Source organism: Martes martes (assembly GCF_963455335.1).
Source record: "Martes martes genome assembly, chromosome: Y".
In the NCBI taxonomy this organism is placed as follows: domain Eukaryota; kingdom Metazoa; phylum Chordata; class Mammalia; order Carnivora; family Mustelidae; genus Martes; species Martes martes.
The window spans coordinates 17,078,683-17,104,642 of record NC_137907.1 but is presented as its reverse complement, the minus strand read 5'-3'; the positions used below and the strand labels follow the sequence as shown (position 1 = coordinate 17,104,642).

Sequence of the window (25,960 nt, the reverse complement as noted above, 5' to 3'; positions counted from 1 at the left end):
GCGCAGGCGCGCAGCACCCCCCACGCCCTACTGCGGAAGCTGTTTCCGGGATACGCCTCCCTTGCCATTTCGGCTTCCTCGGATTGTGAGGTGAGTGCGCAGGCTTCCGAGTGGTTGGTTGACGGCGAAGGTGCTTCTCTCGCGTAGGGCGCTGCGCCCTTACCGTTGACACAACCTCGCCTCTTCTCTTCTCGGGTCCTTGTGAGTGGGGGGGCCCTGTTGGCGCACCTTCCCCTCGCCACCTAAAACTTGCCTCGGTTAACTGGCTCCCCACCCTACTGCAAAACGGCTTGTTTCTCAGCCTGGCGACAGGGGCTTCCCCTCAACTGCCGCCAGTGCAGCAGAACGAGCTCCAGAGAGCCCGCGGCCCGCGGCCGCAGTAAGTACTGGGGAGCAAGCAAGGCGTCGGGAGCGGTGAACTAGTGTTGAGTTCACCGCGTTACCCTGGGAATGCGAAAGCCAGTGACGGACGTTGTGTGCCCTAACCGGTTATCTTGGTTCTGGAGTCGTGAAATTCCGCGGGTCATATTGGGGAGGGGCTCGCGAACAGGATTATGTGCACATCTGCGGATTTCTTACTAGCTTTGCAGATTTAGTATTCTTTTTCTAGTCTTTTTCTGTAAATTAACCCTTATTCCAATCTAAGAAGAAGTGGAAAATATTATTGATATCAGGCTTCAATTTTACTTGCAGTACCAAAATTAAAGAAATTTTTCTTATAATTAATGGAAATTTCACAGAGTGGAAAAAAAAGACTACCACTGTAAATTCTACCTTTAATCTTTGTAGAAATGGCACTTTTGTTTGCATTTCTACAGCCAATTGCATTACAAGGGCTTTTCTTCAAAAACTAAAGATGAACATAACATGCTTTCTAGATTCTAAATTAAAATATAAACGAAACGGTTTATAGATTTGCTAGATGTGAACACCGACTCCAAATGTACAAGCTCCTATTTATTATTTTAAAGGAAGACTTGGTGTAATGCTTCTGAATCTACCTCTTTTCGCTTTTAAAGGCTTGTTTCCTCTTACATTGCATCAGTTCTCTGTTGTATTCGTATTTGTGTTGGATTTTCTTAAAACTGACATGACAATACATACCTAAAAATTGCCTTTTCAAGGAAAACCTGTATTAATAGGATTTGAGGGTTTTTTTTCACTGTTTTTAGATTTTTAATGTTTGCTCAAAATATGCTAGCTACCATTAACTGAAAAAACATTATAAGTGAAACTATAAATGATTCTTTCTGGAAATGGAAACACCCAAGTGCCAGAAATTCTGGGTCTCTTTTTCTTTTTTATTTGTCTAAGCCAATTGATGTATAGAGTACTCTTTTTGTTGAAAATGGACTATGGAATGTACAGAAAACAGAAAATAGTTTTTGCAGTTGCATAGTTGACTGCAACAGGCAGTGCTTTTCTTCTTTTCTCCATTCATTTTTTTACACACCAAAGTAGGTTGGCAAAATTTTTCTACAAGAATTATCTATTTTGATTTTCTTCAAAGGCTTTTATTTTGTACTCTTAACTGTATTGAATAGAAGCACCAAACGTAACTTTGGTTTTATTTATCTTAACAGATGCAGTTTATGTTGCTTTTTAGTCGTCAGGGAAAGCTTCGACTGCAGAAATGGTATGTCTCACTATCAGAGAGAGAGAAGAAAAAAATCACAAGGGAAATTGTTCAGACCATTTTAGCACGTAAACCTAAAATGTGCAGCTTTCTTGAGTGGCGAGATCTGAAGATTGTTTATAAAAGGTATAATTTTTATTTGTCAGAAATTTGGAAGTAGCAGAATCAAATGTCAGGTCATTTTTAATGTGGAAATCGCAGTCTTTTGAGAGAGAACATTTATAAACAGTAAAATTCTGATAAACCTACTTAGGTAGAAACTTGTATTTTTAAGATAACTTTTTTTATTACCCAGATTAAATGTTAGAAGCAGGGGAATAGTTTTAACTAAATTTACAAATAATTTTATCTTCTAAAATGTTTATCTTCTAGAAAAATTCACTGAATTCGTTTTCTTATACGTTATTTAGGGTCAATATTTTTAAGTCATCAGTTCTCTAATTTAGATAAGAATAGATAAGAGAATGTAATACTACATTCTCCCACTCCACTCCACCTCTCCTTATGACTCTGTAATGACTGATATTGATAAGGCTTTTATCTGAGTTTTCAAGTCCTATTCAATTATAAACGCATCTTGAATAGATAGACCTGTTCAGTCATATAGTTGTTTAAATACATTTATTTCGTAACTTACGTTTGTGTACAGGATCTGGTTTTTAGTTAGGTTTATTAATTTGAATTAAAATGAAGCAGTGTTAGAATTTTGAATAAATTATCAGTTTTGGCCAGGATAACGTCTTTAAAATTTAATCTCACAGTCTGTCTCATTGATTTCTCTTAACAATTAAGTTGCCCCCAAAAATGCTATCTTAATTATTATTGGAAGATAGGATATTCATTATTTTATTAATATCTGGAGCTTTAAAAAATTTAAAATTCTATTTTAAAGACTCTTAGAAAGTTAAAGAATAAAATTTCTTTTATAGAATATCTGGGCAACATTTACTTTGTTTCTTCCCCATTCCTCTTCCCGTTAAGCTCTTTAATTTAAAGATAAATAACTACCTTAATGAATTCCAAATAAAGACAAGACAGTTTCTGTATGTAGAAAGTAGTTTCTTACATGGGGAGTGTGCAGGGAACTAACAGTATGGATGCAGTGTGAGGATTAAAAAAAGAAGTTTGATTTTCTAATCTGCTTTCATTTATTCCACTCTGGATATGGATGGTGATAATCTTTGTTGGAATGATGGCAGGAAAAGAAACGGAGATTATAGAATATATAGTGTTGTTTAAATAAATATTCTAACAGAATGAATTTGATCTTTTTTTTTAAATATTTGGTGTTTATTTTAGCGTTTACTAAGAAAATATGATAGAAAAATCATAGAAATTTAGAGCTGGGAAATACTTAGTTAGGACAGAACCTTAATAAGTAGAACAAGTAGAAGGGGGATTACGATTGTAAAATCAGGAATAGGGAATCTGTGCCTTTGTCCAGTGGCTTTTATCTTCTGCACAGAGTTTCTCAGAAAACTCTTGCTGTTGACCAAGCCTCAAATTCAAGGAAGGAATTAGGAGTCTTGTCTGAAGAGTGAGCTGTGTGCCACTAAAACTCAAATCTTAATCATAGAGATAAAAAGACCTCACACATAAGAGATCAGAGTTACATTTCTTAAAAGATCATTATAGTAATAAAAGAATTGAAGTTGTGTACTTCTGAAACTGAGTCCTAAAGGATGATCTGACAGAGGGTGTTATAATGAGGTCCTGAACAAAGATAGTGGCCCTCAACAAGTGGAAAAGAAAGCTCTACTAAGGCTAATTCTTGTAAGACTTGGTTATTCGTAGAAGTAGGGAAGGCAATAAATGAAGGAGGGGAATGGGGTGATTTCTAGTTCAGCTGAGTAGAAAAATGGTAAACTGGAGAACTTGGCTTATTTTTTAGATGGTTTGTGAGGCCTGTGTGATTTGGATTTGCCAGTGTTTAGTTTTTGATGGAGTGAGTGTGCTACAAATTAGTCTGTTGAAATTTTTTATATAAATTGTTAATTAGCAGCATTTAAACATTTGGCAAAAGGGTAGAAGAAAAAAACCTCTAGAGTGGAATAAGAACCAGACAATGAGTATGATCAGTGTAAAGTCCCAGACTCCCCGAGATTATCCTCAGATCTGACACCATATATAAAATCAGGATTTCCTAAGACTACCGTAGGTTCATAGCTCACTATAAGTTAATTTTATCATAATTCACAAAATTTACTGAAAAGTAGTATATTCATGGTTACTATGGGGCCAGGATCCAGATTACAGTAACTCAAGGAAAGAGGAGCATAGTATACAGCTGGAAAGAGTTCCAACCTTGAACTTTCTGTTTTCTCTCACTGGAGTTAGGACATTCTCTATGCTGTAAATGTCAAGAAATATAAATGAAACATTCCAACCGTGGGAGTCTTGGTGACCAGTTTTTATTGGAGTTTTCTTGGTCACATAAATGTAACTGAGTGGCCAACTTCAGGTGATAAGTGGTGGCCCAGAATTCCCACATAAATGACGTCGGCATAGACTATGTGACATCCCCAAGGCTTCCAGGTAAACAAAGATACTCTCATCAGACAGGGAATTGCAAAATGTTAGATATTAGAGATAATCTTCTAGAACCCAGATGTCTTTTTGGGCAAGGCTGTTCCTCTAGTATACTATCGGGTTTTCAATCAATAAGGTAATTTATTTAAAAATAAGATTTATTAAAAATAATTAATTTATTAAAAATAAGATTACTGGTTCAAATGTGACTCAAAATGGCTGATAAAGTTCAATTAAAATGAAGAAATAATGCTCTAGATTTTACAGTGGGCATTTCATAAATGCCTTTTGCCAAAACATCTTCAGTAGAGTAGTAGAGGCAGAACTCCCCATGTAGTGAAGTGCAATGTGAAGAAATGAAGAAATTTAAAAGGCAAGTGTAGGCTCTTTGGGGAGCTTTGCCATGAAGGAAAAGAAGAGGTGGTATCCACCCATACTCGTAGGACTGGGAGATACGGCTTCAAAAGGATTGAGAACCTTAAGATTGTTTATACATAGAGGGAGGAGTCCCTATTAGAGAGGAAGATTTGAAAGTGCCATTAAGAGAATAAATCACGGGAGTTAAAATTCCTGTATTTGAAGGAAAAGGGTGGTTAAATGGATGGAAGAAGCAGTAGTGTTCCTACACATATTAATGAGCCTGTCCCTTCCTTTTAATAGCTGCAGTATGTAATCTTTTGTGATTGATACTTGAATTGAGGGAAAATTTACATGAAAAATTTTGTGTCATTTATAATCAGTGTACCTATTAAAATCCCCTCACCCCATTTTGTGTTGAAGACTCATTTATGCTACTATTTAATGAAATATTTTTTGTTGGTATAAGCAGGTGATTTGTTTTCTCTAGCCTAGCTGGAAGCCTAGTCTTTCACTCTTAAGCGAGAATTACCTTTGAGCATCAGAAAAATTCTGATCTTTTACTATTCATATCAACAGGTGGTCTTCATATCTTCATTAACTTACACATTGTGTTCTCTCTAATCCATATTCTTTATCCTGAATATCTCTTACGCAGATTTTCCCTGTTTGGGAAAGAAAGATAAGGAGTAAGGACAATAGAGATGAAAAACAAACAAACAAACAAAAAAAACCAGGTGAAAATCTAGGGACTTCAGTTTCATTCCCTGTTTCTACCACTACCATTTTCCCTTTGTTTCTTCATCTCTAAAGCAAGTGTTCTTAAAGATTGCTCAAAGATAGAAGATAGAATTGAATGCTTTTTTTTGTGCGGGGAAGAGGCTCTGGATTTACAATTTACTAGAGAGTAAACATACTTCCAAATTACCATTTTGAGAATTTGTTAAAGAATATTACTAAGCAGATTTCCTTTAAAAACAAAACAATTTTTATTAATATACCAGTGGGTACTACATTTAGCTATATTCATGGACAGTGTACATATTTAGCTGACTGAGAAATCAAGTGTTTTGAATGTATGAACAGAAAGCTAATAATTTTTTTAGCTTTTTTTAGCTTTAAAATTTAATTTAATTTTTTGAAAGCTAATGATTAAGCTTAAATTCACTGTGTTAAAGATGACCAGATAATTTCTTACTGCTGTTTTTTTTTTCTTTAACAATTTTTTTGAGATATAACTAGCATATCATACTATATTCATAGACCTGTGCATCCAGAATGATCAGTTTAGATCATTTCCAGTCCCCCTCCCCAAAAAGCCATGTAGCTTGTAGCAGGTGACTGCCACTCCTGGACTTACATAACTAATAACTTACAGCATTATAGATTTGCCTATATTTCATGTAAATTTCATATAAATGGAGTCCTAAAACATGTACCTCTTTCATGTAAATGGAGTCCTAAGACATGTGATCCTAAAACGTGTCACTGACCTCTTTGACATAGCATTACACTTCAAAGACTTGCTGTAGCATGTATTAGCATTTCATTTCTTTCCATTGTCACATGTATTCTGTTACATGGATAGGGAACATTTTATTCATTAATGATGGATAGTCCATCATTAGTTGATGGACATTTTAGTTGTTTTTACTTTGTGGTTATTATAGGTAAAGTGAACATTTGCATACAAACTTTTTGTAGACCTATTTTTTAATTTCTCTTAGGTTTATACCTGGGAGTAGAATTCTGGATCATAAAGTAACCTTTTGAGGAACTGCTAAAGTGTTTTCCAAAGTATATGTACAGTTTTACATTTCTAGTAATAGGTTGTGAGGATTCCAGTTTCTATCCACTATGCCAACAGATGTTGTTGCCTGTCATTTTTTATTACGACCCTTCTATTAGGTATAAAATGGTATCCCGTTGTGTTTTCCTAGGTTGATAGAAAAGTCACATAAACCATTAACCCTTACATTATACATTATTTTTACTATATATAGAGTTGTGCAGTTATTACCTGTATCACCTCTGATTTCATCATCACCAAAGAAACTTCATGCATATATGTAGCAACTGCATACTTATATCTGTCCATTTCCCTTGTGACACTAATCTTTTGTCTATGTAGATTTATCTTCTTCTGGACACTTCAGGTAAATGGAACCATGTGATATGGGCCCTTTGCATATTACTTTTTTCATTTAAAATAATGTTTTCAAGATTTGACTATGTCAAAACACATATCAATACTTCACTCCTTTTTATGATTGCGTAATATTCCGTAGCATGGATTTACCACATTGTTTATTCATTCATCTGTTGGTTGACATTTAAATTGTTTCTAATTTTTGGCCATTGAATAGTGCTACTATGAACATTCACGTGCAAGTATTTTCTTGACTACCTGTTTTCAGTTCTGGCTATAGAGCTAGGAGTGGAGTTGCTGAGTTGTAAGGGAATTTTGTGTTTATCTTTATGAAGTTCTGCCAGATTATTTCTGCTATGGCTCTAGTAGTTTACAGTCCCAGTAGGAATGTACACAAGTTCTGGGGTACCTGGGTGGCTTAGTTGGTTCAGTGTCAGATTCTTGATTTCGGCTCAGGGTTGACAGTTGGAGACCCACGTCAGGCTATGTGCTCAGCGGGGAGTCTCCCCAAGGATTTTCTCTCTCTCTCTCTCTCTCTCTCTTGCTCGCTCTCTTGTTCTCCCTCTCCCTTTGCCCTCTGCCCCTCCCGCCTCAAAAAATATGTAAATACAAAAAGAGTTCAGATTTCTCTATAAGCTTACCAGCTCTTAATTTGCTTTTTTCCCTTGTTAATAGCCATCCTGGTGAGTGTGAAGTGATATTGTGGTTTCAGTTTGCATTTTTTTAATGAGTAATGATATCGATCATTTTCTTGTACTTTTTGGTCATTTGTTTATCTTCTGTGGAGAAAAATCTTTTCAAGTCCTTTGCCTGTTATCATAAAAAGGTGCTGGATTTTGGTTGCTTTGTGCATCACTTAAAATGATTGTGTGGTTTATATCTTTCATTCTTTTACTGTAATGTATTGTAACATTTTTTTTTTCTTCTGTATGTTGAGCACCCTTGAATTTTTTTGAAACCATACCTGGTCATACTGTACAGTCCTTTTAACATGTTGGTGGATTCAGTTTGTTATTCTGTTGAGGAATTTTGTATTTGTATTTATAAAGGATATTGATCTGTAGTGGTCTTGTGGAATCTTTTATCTGGCTTAGCTTTCATGATAATGGTGACATCCCAAAATAAGTTGAATTCCTCCTCCTGTCTATTTGGGGAGAAATTTAAAGGTTGGTATTAATTATTCTGTAAATGTAGGAGGATTTATCATTGAAGCAGTCTGCTCATGGGTGTTTCATTGTTGGGAGGCTTTGCCTACCAGTTCAGTCTCTTTACTTGATAGAAATTTATTCAGATTTTCTCTTTTTTTAGTCATTTGGAACTTTGTGTATTCCTTTGAATTTTCCATTTTTGTCTAGATTGTCTCGTTTGTTGGTACTCAGTTGTTTTTAGTGTTCTGATATACTCCTTTTTTATTTCTGAAACTTAGAAGCAGTATTCCCACTTCTATTTCAGATTTTAGTAGATGGGATCCTCTAGTTTCTTTGTTGATTCTGTTGTTGTTTTTGAGGATTTTTGCACTTTACATATGTAATACCACTGCTGGCTTCCCGAGTTTCTGAATAGCAATCAGCACTTAATATTATTGAGGATCTATGTACTTGATGAGTTTCTTCCCTCTCGGTGTTTTCAAGATTATGTCTTTTGTCTTTTGGCAATTTGAATATAATCTGTTTCAGTATAGCTCTCTTTGAACTTTTTTGTGTGGAATTGATAGGGAATATTTAAATGTGTAAATTCATTTATTTCATCACATTTGGAAAGTTTTGGGTCATTTCTTCAGATATTCCCTAGTGTCTGTCCAGACTTTTCCTGAGCATGTGTCCAGCCATGGACATGCATGTGATGTTCTAAACTGCCCAGGATACCTGAGGAATCTTAAAAACTCTTACCGCAATGTCTCCTTTCCCTCCCTCACGCAAGTTTTTAGGTCTGTCTTGCTGTCTGTTGCTTCTCCCAGCTATTATCTCCTTCCCGTTGTTGCTATAGCCAATAATTTTGCCTTTAAACACTCTGGGGCAAAAGCTGCCTGTGAAGTTATCCTAGGTCCCAGTGGGAAGAAACAGACACATCCATTCCTAGTCTTTGAGGAATCCACTGGACCAGCTCTTTGTGAATTATAGTACCTATTGTACTTTCTGGCATTAGCAGCCAGCACCAGAAATGTGAGCTGCCATTAGCCTGGGTAATGGGTTAGTAGGTAAAACCACACCGTGTGCTTATTTCATTGCAGCAGTTTCTTTCTTCCTTTATTATTTTATGTAAAACTTGTGGCCTTGAGTGAAATCTTCGTTATATTCCTTACCCTGGGCCCCTTACTTACCTAAGCCATGTTCTTTGGTTAGGTTTATTGTGATGATTCGGATGACAATATCTTCAATAAATCCTTTATTTTCTTCTTTGCTTACTTGTCCTTTGAGTTAACCCTAGAGTGTATTTTGTTTTAATTAAGTAAACTCAAGAAAAAAACCTGGATCCGCAGTGTTTTAAAATACTCGTAGAAAGGAACCTGAAAAAAAGAATAGCAAAATATGGTACCCTTTCTGCTTTATGTGATTGGATGATGTTTTTTCTTTCTCCTTGTGTGTACTTTTCAGAATTTCTCTTAGAAACATTTATTTTTTTTTTTTTTAGTCTAGAAGAAAAATAATGTGCACTATGAGAAGAAAAAATGTAAGTCTGGGGATTTTCACAATAGTGTATAAAAATGTTTTTAGAAAACACAAGTACAGGGTAAAATTTTATCCCACATTTATATTTTGTTACAGATATGCTAGCTTGTATTTTTGCTGTGCTATTGAGGATCAGGAAAATGAACTGATTACTCTGGAAATAATTCATCGTTATGTGGAATTACTTGACAAATATTTTGGCAGTGTGAGTAGTATTGTAAGAAATTGAATGCCATAGTAATTTTTTAACCTTTTTGATGAGTTTATTATTTGTTTCATGGATCCTATTTAAATGTCACTGTTACTGAGAGGTGAAGAATGACAAGTTCCTATAAATGTGAATAGTCAGTTAATTGTAAAATTCCATTCCCCTAGAGACCTATTCACTTAGTTACAGTACTAAGAATAAGATTTAAGATCCCAAAATTGAAAGGAGTTCAGCTGCAGGTATTTTAATGTTTTGAAATGTTTAGTATGAAATTTAGATTTGGGTAGCAGTTACCTTTACCTTTAAAATAAGTACTGAAAAATTAGTTTTAAAGGTAGAAAATTTTTGCTGGGAACATGCAAAATCAAATTTTACTTAACTCGTATACATTGTGTTTTCAGGTACTTCAAATTTGAAAAGTCAGTGATGCTTACACTGGTATAATTGCTATTTTACAGGAAGTTAAGATTGATTGACTTGTGTTAGGTTTTATTTTATTTTATTACCAACTGATAAGGGATAAGCAAAATTTGCCTCCTTCAGTTTAATATTATTGTTCTTATTATTTTTGCTTTTTAGGTGTGTGAACTTGATATCATCTTTAATTTTGAGAAGGCTTATTTTATTTTGGATGAGTTTCTTTTAGGGGGGGAAGTTCAGGAAACATCCAAGAAAAATGTCCTAAAAGCAATTGAGCAGGCAGATCTACTTCAGGAGGTAAGCTACTCTACTAGTCTTCTTTACTAGGACTGTCATGTTTTGTTGTTGTTAGAGAAGTTTTGGTGATCATCTTTATACTTTCAGAAAGTACTCAGAAACAGGGCCACCTGGGTGGCTCAGTCGGCTAAGCCACTGCCTTCCACTCAGGTCATGATCCTAGGGTCCTGGGATCGAGTCCCGCATCCGGCTCCTTGTCCAGCGGGGAGCCTGCTTCTCTTTCTGCCTCTGCCTGCCACTCTGCCTGCTTGCGCTCTCTCTCTCTCTCTCTCTCTGACAAATAAGTAAATAAAATCTTAAAAAAGAAAGAAAGGAAGTAAGAAAGAAAGAAAAAGAACGAACGAACTCAGAAACATAGTTGGAATATAGCGTCCATGTGCAGGTTGTTTGTTTCTTAAAACACGTATTCAGTCACATCAACTCAGTTATCTATAGATTGTTCACTTTGAAAATAGTCTGTTGGTAAGGCTCTCTCTGTTCCTATTTTTAGCACTCAGAATACTAGAGCCTAAAGTTAAGGAAAAAAAGGAATCAGAGTTAACATTAATTATTTCAAGAACTTTATTGTGTATTGTTTTAGTTACTTAAGAAAACCTCCTCTTTTTAGGCCGGATAATTGAGCCTGGCATTTTTTTCCCAGTTGATCATTATTTTCAGTTGATGCCTAATAATGCAAATGTAGCAAAGCAGATTAGAGTTTTCTTAAGGTATTTTTCTGTTTTTTCCCCTTTGGGGAAATGTGTTTCACTGTTTTCTTCATATTTTTCTATTACTTCTCACAGTTGTTAGGATTTGGTAAATCAGGTATTCCCCACCCATGTATTTTTTTAAAATGTCTAACTTTTTTTATTGTTTTAAAGTACACGTAAGATAAAATTTACCATTTTAACTGTTTCGAAGTACATAATTCAGTTTCACTAATTACTTTCACAGTGTTGTATCACCATCATTACTCTCCATTCCTAGAACTTTTTATCATGCCCATACTGAAACATTCAACCATTAAATAATAGCATCTCCCTGCTACTCTTTACCAATCTCTGTAGTCTCTATTCTGTTTTTTTGGTCTCTTGCCTATTCTACTTCATTTTGGCCTTTTGTGTCTGATTTATTTCACTTAGCATAATGTCCTCAAGCTTCAGCCATGTTTTACCATCAGAATTTTGACTGAATAATACTCAGTTGCATGTACATGTGTTTGTCCATTCATCCATTGATGGACATTTGTATCATTTCCACCTTTTGGTTATGGTGAATAATAGGCTATGATCGTGGGTATAAAGGTATCTGTCTCTACCTGTTTTCAATTTTCTTGGGTATGTATGTACCTAAAAATAAAATTTGTGAGTCATGGTAATTCTATTGAACTTATGGAAGAATAGACAAATTATTTTTCACAGTACCTGCTCATTTATGCTTTCTACCAGCAAAATATGAGGGTTTCAATCTGTTCCCTCTTTGCCAATAGTTGTTTTTTGTTGTTATTGTGGCTGTTGTTATGCTCATTGTAATAGGTATGAAGTACAATTGTGTACTTTTGTATTTCCATAATGAGTAATGATTTGGGGCATCTTTTCATGTATTTGTTTGCAGTTTATATTTTCTTTGGAGAAATGTTTATCCAAGTTTTTTGCCATTTTGAATTGGTTGTTTTTTTGAGGTTAAACGGCAGTATTTTTATATATTATGAAAATTAGGGCTACATGGGTGGCTCAATCAGTTAAGTATCTGACTCTTGATTTTGCCTCAGGTCATCACCTAAGGGTTGTGAGATCAAGTCCCAAATCAGGCTCTGTGCTAGGTGGGGAGTCTGCTTGAGATTCTCTCTCTCTCTGCCTTCCCCTACCCTTCTCTGTCTCTTAAAGGAAGAGAGGAAAGAAAATATTAAATGCATATCAAAAATATGGTTTTCAGATGTTTTTTCCCATTCTGTATGTTAGCTTTGGATCTTGTTGATTATATCCTTTTTTGTATAGAAGTGTTAAGCTTGAGAAAGTGCAATTTATCTCTTTCATTAGTAATGATTGTGCTGTTATAGATGTGGACCTGTTGTCATGTCCAAGGTCATCTGATCTACACCTGTGTTTTTGTCTAACAGTTTAAGGTTTTAGCTCTTACATTTATATCTGTGGTCCATTTTGAAATAATTTTTATGTATAATAAAAGTTGAAATGGGTCCATATCTCTTTTTTCATGTGGAAATCCAGTGAGTCCAGCAACATAATTGAGTAGACTATTTTTTTAACCATTTAGTGTTCTTGGCATCCTTGTCAAAAAATCAGGTGGCCAACAGGTATGTGAAAGGATTTTCAGCATTACTAATTGTTAGGGAAACGCAAATCAGAACCACAATGAGGTATTATACTTGGCCATCATCAAAAAGATAAGAGATAAATACTGGTGAAATATGAAGAAAAGGGAACCATTGTGCCCTTTTAGAGGCATTGTAAATTGGTATAGCCACGATGGAAAACAGTTCTATTATTCCCTAAAAGATTAAAATTGGAACTGTCATATCCAGCAATTCCACTTCTGGAAATATATCCAAAAGAAATGAAAACACTAATTTGAAAAGTCATCTGCATCCCCATGTACGTAGTAGCATTATTTACAATAGCCAGAATATAGAAATACAGCCCTAAATACTCATGGCTGGATGAATGGTGAAAGAAATTGTGAGCAAATGGGTAGGTAGGTAAATAAATATAATGGAGTATTATTCAGTCATAAAAAAATGAAGTCCTGTCAAAGGCATGTGGATGACTGGAGGCATTATGCTGAGTAAATAAGTCAGATAAAGACAGATCTTACATGTGGAATCTATGGGGAAAAATCATGGAAAAAGAGGTCAGATTTGTATTTACTGGGTATGGAGGAAGGGGGACTATGGAGGAAGATGGTTAAAAGGTACAAACTTCCATTTATAAGATAAATTAGTACTAGAGATAGAATGTACAGCATGATAACTATAACATGTCTGCATGATATACAGGAAAGTTAAGAGTGGTATATCATTACAGGGAAGAAGTTTAGTTTCTGTTCCTTTTTATTGTATCCAAATGTTGATGGATGTTAACCAAACATAATCATTTTACAATACATGTAAGTCAAACCTTTGTGCTGTATATCTAAAACTCATGCAATGATATATGTTAGTTATATCTTAATAAAATTGGGGGAAATAAAAAGAATACTTGCAATAAAGATGCTTCTAGAAAAGCTACTTCAGTCTGCATATATGACACAATTATTTTACCATTTGAAAGTGATACCCATTCTGTAATGCATGTAGTGCAGTGTTTAAGAAAATTTATAACAAATAGATTACTAATAAAAACAAAAAATCAGTTGGCCACAGATGTATGATGGTCTTATTTATGGGTTCTCAGTTCTAATTGGTCTTTATGTCTTTTATGCCAGAACCACACAGTTTTGACTACAGAAGCTTTATATTAAGTTTTGAAATCAAGAAATCTGAGATCTCTGCCTTGTCATTCTTCATGATTGTTTTCACTTTTGAAGATTGACTTTTTAAAATAGTTTGGACCTTTGCGATTTTATATGAATTTTAAGATAGATTTTTCAATTTCTGCAAAGCACCATTGGGAGTGCATTGAACCTGTGGATGACTTTGTGGAGTTATGGACATCTTAACAATGTTAATAAGTCTTCCAGTTAGTGAACACTAGATATTTTTCCACTTGTGTTTTAATTTCTTTTAGCAAAGTTTTGTATTTTGCAGTGCACAAGTCTTTTACCTCCTTGCTGGTTAGTCTGTTCCTAAATATTTTACTTTTCCCAATGCTATTGTCAATGGGATATATTTTTTTTTAAGTTCCTCTTGAGATACTCATTTCTAGTGTGTGGAAATAAAAGTGATTTTTGCATGTTGATTGTTTTATCTTGCAATTTTGGTCACTGTTGTTTTTTTGTGTGGAATTTGTAGGGCTTTTTACATAAGATGTACATTACAGTAGACATAATTTTACTTTTTTCTTTCTAATCTGGATTTTTTAATTCTTTTTTATTAATTGCTCTGACGAGGACTTTAAGGACAATGCTGAATAAAGTGGAGAGAATGGGCATCCTTATCTTATTCCTGATCTTAGAGGAAAAGCTTTTAGACTTTTCATCACTGAATATGAATGTGGACTTTTCATATATAGCCTTATTATCTTCTGTTCCTGAAATGTTGAGGTTTTTTTTTTTAATTAAGGGTATTAAATTTATCAGATGATTTTATTTGCAGCAGTGGAGATGAGTATGTGGGTTTTTTTCTCTGAATTTCTTTCAGTGTGGTTTCTTACATTGATTGACACTGACCTGTTGAATGAACCTGATATTCTATGAGTAAGTTGCACTTGGTTGTGGTATGTAATTTTTTACTTTTGCTTTGAATTATGTTAGTAACTTGTTAAGGATTTTAAGATCAACATTTGCCAGGGATACTCATTTATAGTTTTCTTGTAGTGCCTTTGTTTGGCTTTGGTATCAAAGTAATACTGGCATTGGAATAATTTTGGGAAGTGTTCTTTGCTTTTCGATTTTATTGAAGAGTATGAAGAGAACTGGTGTTCTTCTTTAAATGTTTGGTATAAGTCAGCAATGAAAACATCACATACTGGGCTTGCTTTTCTTTGTTGGGAAATTTTGATTCCTGATTCAGTCTTAACTAGCTATGGATCTGTTCAGATGTTTTATTTTTTAATAACTCTTGATAGGTTATGTTTCTAGGAATGTATACATCTTATTTGGTTATCCAGTTTTTAGTCAGTCTAGTTAAAGTTTTGTCAGTTCTTTTAAATTGTTTATTTAAGTTCAGTTTACTTAACATACACTATATTAGTGCTTTCAGGGGTTGTCAATTTTGGTCTTTTCAAAGACCAAACTTTCAGTTTCTTTGATTATCTCTATTTTTCCATTCTCTGTGTTGTTTATATGCTGTAAGTCTACTATTTTTCTCCCTTCTCCTAGCTTTGGGTTTAAGTTTGTTCTTTGTTCCGTAAGGAGTAAGTTTAGGTTGTTGGTTTTGAGATCTTTTATCTTTTTTAATGAAAATTTGTAGCAAAAACTAGAATTTTAACATTGCTAAGAACTTTATTCCATAAGTTTTGTATGTTTTTTTGATTGAATTTATTTTTCATTTATTTTTCATTCATTTTATTTCTTATTTATTTATTTTAATTGTTTTATTTTATTTTTCTTTCAAGATAGTTTCTAATTTCTTTGATTTTCTCTTTGAACCATTGGGTAGTTAAGATTATATCATTTAACTTTGTGGATTTATTTGTGGATTTCTGATTTCTTCAGCTATTGATTTCTAACTTGATTCATTGTGACAGGAAAAGATAATTCCAAATGTATTAAGACTTATTTGGTGGTCTAATACATGGTCTTAAGTGCACTCGAGAAGAATACCTATTCAGGTGTTGGTGGGTAGAGTATTCTTGTCTTTGTCTTTTAAGTCCACTTGTGTCATAGTATTTATTGTTCAAGCTCTAAATTTTCTTACTGAGCTTCAGTCTGATAACATGTAGAGTAGCAATAGTATTTTTTCCTCTGTAATTACTGAAAAATGTAAATGGGCTCACCTGGGTGACTCGGTTGGTTGAGTGTCCAATGTTAATTTTGCTTCAGGTTATGATCTCAGGGTTGTGCAATTGAGCCCTACTTGCAGCTCTACATTGGGTGTGGAACCTGCTTCAGATTTTCTCTCTCTCTCTCTGTCTCTCCCTTCCTCTGGTTTCTTGAGCTCACTTTCTATTCTGTGTCTTTTCCTGTAATCTCGAGGTACCCATGGGTCTGCAGCATCCCTACAATTTTTCACACACTGTGGCATCTTCCTTTATTTTAAGTAGCCTCCACTTGATATCCAAATTATGGCACTTTTCCCATCATCATTTTGAGTTAAGTGAACAGATACATTGCCTGGAGTAGCCCCATACAAGCCAGAATATTACAAACAAGTTCCAAATTTGTTCTTCTAACTCAGAGGAGGACCAGAAATGGGGTGGCTTTGTCTCTACTGGGCTTACTACTGGTTTTAGCTTTGCTGGGGAAACATGTTATTTAAGGGTAAGATGAAGATGTCATGAAATTTCTTATACATGAGTTAGCTTTTGCTTGTTTTAGTGTTTGGTTATTGCAGCTTCTTAACTGGCTCTTAGAGTTAATTATCTCAGTGATAATTTGGTTTTTGTTATTGCTTATTGGTGTAATAATGGGAGAACAAATGCCTGGAGCTCTCTAGTTCACAGTCTCTCTTTTGTTCCTCTCCAGATATCTTTATCTGCGGGCACTGGGGTGGCTCAGTGGGTTAAAGCCTCTGCTTTTGGCTCAGGTCATGATCCCAGTGTTCTGGGATCGAGCCCTGCATTGGGCTCTCTGGTCAGCAGGGAGCCTGCTTCCTTTCCTCTCTCTCTGCCTGCCTCTCTGCCTACTTGTGATGTCTGTCAAGTAAATAAATCTTAAAAAGAAAAGAAAGTCTTTATCTGGCTTTGGATCAGAATAATGGTGGCTTTGTAATATAAGTTAGGAAATGTTTCCTTCTCTTCTGTTTTTGCAGAAGTCTCAGTTTCCCAAGAAATCTCCTATAGGTTTCCCTTAAAGCCTTAAGTAGTCCATTGTAGGTCTTACCTTTGCCCCCAAACACTTGCTAGTTTGCCTTATAGTTTTTGCCCAAAGCCCACATGAAAGCCCTTTTGCTACATGAAAGAGCCTTACATCAATTTTTCAGAGAGCCTGCAGACAGATTAGTACAGATATAGGCTGTACTTGATAAATAAGTTCTACTTTGCTCTTTCCAGAGCCAGAGATCAAGGTCCTATGTAGTTAAATTCCTATCTGTACTTCAGAACTGCCACTGTGCCTGATAGGGAGTGGGAGGGAGTATAGAAAACACTACAAAACTTTCCTACCATTTTCAAGTTACCTTTTTCTTCATTCAGAATTTACTTAGGTCCTATAAACTTGACTGGTTTCCAGTATCCTGACAAAATTGTTTTTTGATAATTCAGCTTTTTTTTTTTTTATATTTCTTTAGAGGAATGACAAGTTGGCATTGCCTATGCCATCATTTTGCTGCTATCACTCCCTAATTCTTAATTTTCCTTTGACTCCAAAGATGTACTGATGTCATGAAGATCCAGAATACTGAATTTATACTTACCCCATTATAATATTTTCTTGATACAAAGAGAACAAAATGAGTTGGTTAACTTGGGGTCATATATATCATTTAACCAAAAATCAATTTTAAATATTTAAATGTCATTAAGGCATTTATTTTTGGCTGAGTCTTTTAGAGATGGCTTTTTTTAATCCTATGCATGGTTTATTTATTTTTTTTTATTATTTTTTAACATTTTATTTATTTTAAAAGAGAGCGAGATGGGGAGGGGCAGAAGGAGAGGGTGAGAGAGAATCTCAAGCAAACACCATGCTGAGTGCAGAGCCAGACATGAGGCTTGATCTCAAGACTGAGAACATGACCTGAGCAGAAATCATGAGTCAGATGATTAACTAACTAAGCCACCCAGGTAGCCCATAGTGTCTCTGTTTTTTTTTTTTCTGCTGTTTTTTGTTTTTATTAATTAATTTTTAAATTTTTTTATAAACATATAATGTCTTATTAGCCCCAGGGTTACAGGTCTGTGTATCGCCAGGTTTACACACTTCACAGTACTCACCATAGCACATACCTTCCCCAGTGTCCATAACCCCACCACCCTCTCCCTACCCTGCGCCCCCAGCAACTCTCAATTTGTTTTGTGACATTAAGAGTCTCTTATGGTTTGTGTCTCTCACGATCCCATCTTGTTTCATTTATTCTTTTCCTACCCCCAGTTCTCCCACGTTGCATCTCCACTTCCTGATACCAGGGAGATCATATGATAGTTGCCATTCCCAGATTGATTGAGTTCGCTAAGCATAATACCCCCTAGTTCCATCCACGTCGTCTCAAATGGCAAGATTTCATTTCTTTTGATGGCTGCATAGTATACCATTGTATATGTATACCACATCTAGGTTCTTTCCATAGTTTGGCTACTGTGGACATTGCTGCTATAAACATTCGAGAGCACGTGCCCCTTCGGATCACTACATTTGTATCTTTAGGATAAATACCCAGTAGTGCAATTGTTAGGTCATAGGGTAGCTCTATTTTCAACTTTCTGAGGAACCTCCATGCTGTTTTCCAGAGTAGTTGCACCAGCTTCCATTCCCACCAGCAGTGCAGGAGAGCTCTCCTATCTCCGCATCCTCACCAGCATCTGTCATTTCCTGACTTGTTAATTTTCACCATTCTGACTAGTGTGAGTTGGTATCTCACTGTGGTTTGATTTGTATTTCCCTAACACCGGGTGATGTGGAGCACTTTTTCATGTGTCTGTTGGCCATCTAGATGTCTTCTTTGCAGAAATGTCTGTTCATGTCCTCTGCCCATTTCTTGATTGGATTATTTGTTCTTTGGGTGTTGAGTTTGATAAGCTCTTTATAGATTTTGGATACTAGTCCTTTATCTGATATGTCATTTGCAAATATCTTCTCCCATTCTGTCAGTTGTCTTTTGGTTTTGTGGACTGTTTCCTTTGCTGTGCAGAAGGCTTTGATCTTGATGAAGTCCCAGTAGTTCATTTTTGCCCTTGCTTCCGTTGCCTTCAGCGATGTTCCTAGGAAGAGGTTGCTGCGGCTGAGGTCGAAGAGGTTGCCGCCTGTGTTCTCCTCAAGGACTTTGATGGATTCCTTTCTCACAATGAAGGACATTGAGGTCCTTCATCCATTTTGAGTCTGTTTTCGTGTGTGGTGTAAGGAAATGGTCCACTTTCATTTTTCTGCATGTGGCTGTCCAGTTTTCCCAACACCATTTGTTGAAGAGGCTGTCTTTTTTCCACTGGACATTCTTTCCTGCTTTGTTGAAGATTAGTTAACCATAGAGTTAAGGGTCTACTTCTGGGCTCTCTATTCTGTTCCATTGATCTATGTGTCTGTTTTTGTGCCAGTACCATACTGTCTTGATGATGACAGCTTTGTAATAGAGCTTGAAGTCTGGAATTGTGATGCCACCAACTTTGGCTTTCTTTTTCAACATTCCTCTGGCTATTTGGGGTCTTTTCTGGTTCCTTATAAATTTTAGGATCATTTGTTCCATTTCTTTGAAAAAAATTGTTGGTATTTTGACAGGGATTCATTAAACATGTAGACTGTTTTAGGTAGCATAGTCATTTTCACAATATTTGTTCTTCTCATCCATGACCATGGAACATTTTTCAATTTCTTTTTGTCTTCCTCAGGTCTCTTTGGAGAAGTCTGCTGCCAATCTTATATTTTTCCCATTGTATGTTACAGACTTCTTTTCCTGGACTGCTTTCAGGATTTTCTCTTTGTCGTTAAGACTTGTAAATTTTATTATTAGGTGACGGGGTGTGGACCTATTCTTTTTGATTTTGAGGGGGATTTTCTGCACCTCTTGGATTTTGATGCTTGTTCCCTTTGCCATATTAGGGAGATTCTCTGCAATAATTGTCTTCAGTATACCTTCTGCTCCCCTCTCTCTTTCTTCTTCTTCTGGAATCCCAATTATTCTAATGTTGTGTCATCTTATGGTGTCACTTATCTCTCGAATTTTCCCCTCGTGGTCCAGTATTTGTTTGTCTCTCTTTTGCTCAGCTTCTTTATTCTCTGTCATGTGGTCTTCTGTGTCACTAATTCTTTCTTCTGCCTCATTTATCCTAGCAGTGAGAGCTTCCATTTTTGATTGCACCTCAAAAATAGCTTTTTTGATTTCAACTTGGTTAGATTTTAGTTCTTTTATTTCTCCAGAAAGGGCTTTTATCTCTCTGGAGAGAGTTTCTCTAATATCTTCTATGCCTTTTTCGAGCCCGGCTAGAACCTTGAGAATCGTCATTCTGAACTCTAGATCTGTCATGTTACCAATGTCCGTATTGATTAGGTCCCCAGCCTTCGGTACTGCCTCTTTGTCGTGAGTTTTTCCACCTTGTCATTTTGGTCAGATAAGATTTGCTTTCTCCTGCTGTGGAATTCCGCTGTTCTTGGTGAGTGAAGTTGGTCTTGGCTGGGTTTCTTGTTGATCTTCTGGGGGAGGGGCCTCTTGTGGTGATTCTCAAGTGTCTTTGCCCCAGGCAGAATTGCACCGCCCTTGCCCGGGGCTGGGCTAAGTAATCTGCTCGGGTTTGCTTTCGGGAGCTTTTGGTCCCTGAGCGCTTTCCGTAGCGTTCCAGTGGATGGGAATGAAGATGGCGGCCTCCCAATCTCCGGCCCGGAGGACGCGAGAGCTCGAGATCCTGCTCCTCAGTGCACCCTCAGAGAAAGGCGCCCAACCGCCCCTGTCTCCCTGGCCTGCGTTTGCGCCTGGAGGAAAGCGCTTAATCGCTCGCACTGGGAGAATAGCACCCAGTCGCTTCTGTCTCCGTGGCCTCTGGCCGCGCTCTGAGTTTACCCAGCCTTGATTGACCGGTTCAAGGTAACCCTGAGCTGAAAGCTCACTCCTTGGCTCTGTCTCTGTAGCTGGCTTCCCTGCTCTAATACCTGTGAACTCTGCAACACTCAGACACCCCCGGTCCTTCTCTGTCTCTGTGTGGGCTTCCCCCCCGGTTTAGCCTCCGGAGCAATGTTCCTCCATGGAGCAGACTTTTAAAAGTCCTGATTTTGTGCTCCGTTGCTCCGCTGCTTGCTGGGAACCAGCCCCTCCCCCTGCGGTCTATCTTCCCGTCGCTTTAGATTCACTTCTCCGCAGGTCCTACCTTTCAGAAAGTGATCGATTTTCTGTTTCTAGAATTGTTGCTCTTCTTCTCTTCAACTTCCCATTGGATTTGTAGGTGTTTGCAATGGTTAAATAAGCTGTCTAGCTGATCTCCTGCTACATGATGTCGTCTCAGCTGCTACTCCTCCGCCATCTTGACTCTGACCATTCTTTTGGCTTTTGTTTTTGTTGTTCAGAGTGGAGTTTAATAGTTAGAAATCTGCATTACTATTTAAAGTGACTGATGAGAAACTACTTTTCCACTTTTCCTTGGGAAGAATTTTTCTTGGTGATCTGTAGGATTTTATGATCACATTAAAATCTAGTGATTATTACGATGTAATAATTTTCATGAAGGAAATAATATTAAGATCCTGTTTAACTTAATTCTGATAAACTTGCAGGTCAGAGTATTCTAATTGAATTTTCAGTTAATTCAGTATTCAGCAGATGACTGTACTGAAATCTTTCCTTTATTATTATTAAAGTGCTTCATGATTCTGTGGGAGAGAAGTTGTCATTTTCAATGAGTATCATGATATACATTAAGATAGAAATACTAAAGATGAATCTGAACTTGAGCATTCTTTTGAAGCTAAATATTCAATCATAAAACAAAAGCAAAATTTGTTTTTGTTTTACTGTGCACTAAGTGTTGTAGAAGTCTTACTGTATGTCAACTTAATATATTCTATGTAAGAACATGCCCATTTATTTTTCTGCCATGTTATGACATTCTGATTACTGGTATGCTAAATAACTAATATCATCTTTTTAACAGAAACATAAAGAACTGACACACTTATGAAAACCTACTTACGGATGAAGATACACTAAAGCTCAGTGTAGATCCAGTATTTTTACAACTATATATTTCCCTCACCACAACTCTAATCCTTTTTTTTTTTTTATTGCATGTGTGATCTTCGTATAGCTTATTCCTGCCCACAGTTGACATATTTCTTATTGAAAAAGAAATTTTTGACCTATGAACATTTGAGGAATATTTCTTTTTAAACACATAATGTTTTTAAAGATGAAACATCATGAATTTCATTGTAATGCTATCTCTGGTTAACCTTGTAAGATTGAAATCTGCAGTTATTAAAATGTTTACTAAAGAAATTGAAGACTTGGAATACTAGGTTAGCCCTAAGTAGTGCCATAATCAACAATGTAGTTTGGTCTTCAAACCAATAGTTGATATATTTAAGACTATTAAAACTTAATATGTTTTGTGTTATATCACATTCTATATATGACCTTGTATATATTACTTAGTTTTGTCACATAATATGTGGAAACAATATTCAAGTAAAATTAATTTTTCCATTATATAATATTTAAGTTAAACATTTCTTAGCAATCTTAAGGATTTCTAATGCCTCATTTATTGAATCATATTTTGCTATATAATGGTATCTAGCATTCTCTCTTTAGGGTCTCAAAACTGTGTCAGAAAACATACATGTTGCTCAGTAGTATCCCTTTAAAGGTATTATTATAACTTTATTTAAAGAGTTAAAATATCAAACTGTTTTGGGGCACAGGGGAGCTCAGTCAGTTAAGCGTCTGGCTTTAGCCCAGGTCATGATCTCAGGGTTCTGGGATCCCCTTGTTGGGCTGCCTGCCCAGCAAGGAGTCTGCCTCTCCTTCTCCTTCTGCCCCTGCTTCCCTCCCTCTCTCTCTCTCTCATCTCTCAAATAAATAAAATTTTAAAGAAATATATATCAAATTGGTTAAGCACTTTTTACCAAAATATGGTCATGGTTTTGTAATCTAGTTTAAGTGTCATTTTATTATAGTTGATGATTTTTTAATTATGCTTTTATAAAACATTAAACCTTTCATATTGGATGTGCTCTTATTAAAACATGCATCATATTTCATATAAAAGGAAAAGTACATGATAATTCATTGTTAATATCTGGAGACTTTAATGTATGAGTTAAGTTACAATTAAACAGTAAATTCGAAAGTTACTCAAACTGGTTTACCACTAAAAGAGGCCTTGGAAAGTATTTACCTAAACTCTAGTGTTATGGACATATACAGTTGATCCTTGAACAAGGGATTGAACTGTATAGATTTGATTGGTGGATTTTTTTCAATAAATGTAGTCCTATCTTCTTATGATTCTTCAATAATAACATTTTCTTTTCTGTATATAATACAGAATAGATACAAAATGTGTGTTAATTATGTTATCAGTAAGCTTTTAGAATTATTTTATTTGATAATCTCAGTGCATGAGGTAAGTACTGTTTTTGTTTTCCACAAGCAGACCATAGTTAAGCAGTTTAATAAAGATTACAATGTTTAGTGCTCTAAACTCATTAAATCTAATATTTTAACAATTTGTGGTTTTATATAATTTGTATTTTCTGTTTCATGCTGTACCATGATTAGGATGCAAAAGTAAGTTTATGTATTTACTTGATGGATATTATAAAATTAAACTTTATTTTTTCATTAACATACGGTTCACCTTTAAATTACAAAATTGTTGGTAGTAAAACCTGAAATTTTACTTACTTGGTACCTTTTTTTTTTTTTAATGTGCAAAACCAGCCATCACAGAAATTTTTCAAAATTTTTCTTAATATTCTTGCTTTGGTTTGTCCTCTTTGAAATTTAGCAATGTCTAGCAGTTGTTAAATAGGACTTTTTGTCCCAGAGCATTGTTTCTCTGTGTTGCCTCTACCATTGCCATTGGTTGCTTCTGAAAGGCTTCAGGCAGTAACTGTTATCAAAGGTTTTCCACTGTGAATAATTAATTTAGCAGAATTTTAAAAATATTTGTAGATATATTTTTGTAAAAACGTGACCAGAAAACAGCATGAAAAACAACTTTTAAAGATTTATGGAAACAATAGTTTTTTTTTTGTTTGTTTCTTTCAATTTGGAGAAGAGGATTTCGATTTTAGAAATTGCTGGTCAGTTTTCAATTTTGTGTTATAGAGTATGGTAGGTAATCTTTAGGTATTTAATGAATGTGATCCCAGATGTCTTGGACCCCAAACCCTAAATAATCACTAGCTATCACTAGTGGAGTACTCTTTAATCCTGAGTTGTTGTTTTTTTTTTTAAAGATTGTTTTCTATTTTGCTTTCTTTATTCTTCTAAGCATGTGCATCCTTCCATGTCAATTTCAACTTTTAAACCTCTCCAGATATCCTTACCAGTCTCACATTTTCCCTCTACAGGAAGCTGAAACCCCACGCAGTGTTCTTGAAGAAATTGGACTGACATAACTCTCATCCCTTGTTGATGACTTTTTGTGGCATTTCACACACCATAGATGTCATTGCTGTACTTCTCAGAGTTACCTAATAGTGTTTGTTAAATGATGTCATTGTTACTGTTTCATAAGCCACTTCTTCAGATCTACACAAAAACATTTTTTTTTGTTGTTCCCCAGAGGAAACTTTGGTTAACCAATAAATAAGTTACTTTAAATATGAATTAGCCTGATGGAGCACAGAAAAGATGCCTTTTATGGATATTTTAGTTTGAACGTTCTCTTTCATGACACACACACACACACACACGTATATATATAAAATTTAGGTGATATACATTTATTACATTCCTGTTTTTGGCAAAGAAATCTGAAATTAAATAATGTGAAAACTAGTATTATAAGTAAAAATCAAAGAAGCATTTCAGTATATATAGGTGAATATGTTGCAAATTAATGAAATTTTAACTCTACTAGAACTTAATATGTATATCGTATATGTAACTTAATATATATTAATATATAATATATAATACATATTAATATGTAACTTAATAGGTATATATTAAGTTCTAGTAAAGTTATATACACACACACACACATATGTATACATACCAAAGACCTGTTGGAAGTTATGTATCTTAAAACACAACCAATTCCACATAATTTAAGTGACTTTGTTAGAACAATGTTAATTTACGCTAAATATTATCACTTAGGGATTCTGAGCCTGGGGCCATATAGGTTGTTTCATGATAGTACTTTTTTTTTTTTTCTTTCTGTGGCAAGAACATATGACTATGAAAGGTTCTTTGTGATCCTAATCATTTGGTCACTTACTTGTTTTAATATTCCGAAAAAAAGTAGAATGGCTGTCAGGAATTCTTCATAACACTATTTTGACAATATACATTGTTCTTACCACAAAGTATTGCAGAACTTACTGTTTAAAGCATGAATGTTCCTTTGGGAGTGCTTGCTACAACCAAATTTATTTTGCCCCCTGCTACTCTACTGCTTCCCTCCACATAGAAGTACTGCATACTTTAGGGCAATTTCCTTCTGTGGCATATGACATTTTTCTGATTATCAAAAGGCTTAAAAACAAAAAAAAACCTCTCAAGAGTTGAATGAGCTAAAACAGCATTAGTAGTGCCTATAATAAAAGTTCTAGAACTGTTTCATTGTCACTTTTACAAATACTTGTATGTATGTAAACATGTCTTCACAGTTTACACTTTGACACGTATATGCTCTGTGCTGTGTTTAATCTTTCTTGTGCTGATATTCAGTCTATGTAGCATTGTCTTGCCACATTACCAATTGGTTGTAATATTTAACACACCATTCTATGTTTTTATGTATTTCTGAAAGTAGTTAAGCTAGGGAGAGTTTGTTAAGGAAGCACTTTAATTTTTTTCAGTAAAAAATTTACTATTTCAGTAAATACTCGTTTCCATTTGAATGTAGAGTGTGTTGTAAGCGCACACAAGATAAGTGGGGATTTAAGGAGTTTGCATGCACTTCAAGTTCATTAAAAAATGTTAATTCTTTGCTACCAGAATTGTGTCTACGTATTTGTTTTCAGTCAATAAATGCCTCTTTTAAAACTTTGATGTAATTGACTCTCTTTTTGAATGAATAACTTAGATTATTCCAGGCAGTGAAAGAGATTTGATTCCCACCCTTTTT

At 35.2% G+C, this 25,960-nt stretch overlaps 1 protein-coding gene across 1 annotated transcript; it reads left to right on the top strand.

Annotated features, from left to right (window-relative positions):
- Nucleotides 1-269: 269 nt before the first annotated feature.
- Nucleotides 270-24,831, top strand: LOC308337821 (AP-1 complex subunit sigma-2-like). Its single transcript, XM_080796017.1, has 5 exons — nt 270-379; nt 1,584-1,762; nt 9,437-9,545; nt 10,128-10,265; nt 24,234-24,831. The coding sequence occupies exons 2-5, from the start codon at nt 1,584-1,586 to the stop codon at nt 24,279-24,281; spliced, it is 474 nt and encodes a 157-aa protein (XP_080652143.1). The 5' UTR covers nt 270-379; the 3' UTR covers nt 24,282-24,831.
- Nucleotides 24,832-25,960: the final 1,129 nt, after the last annotated feature.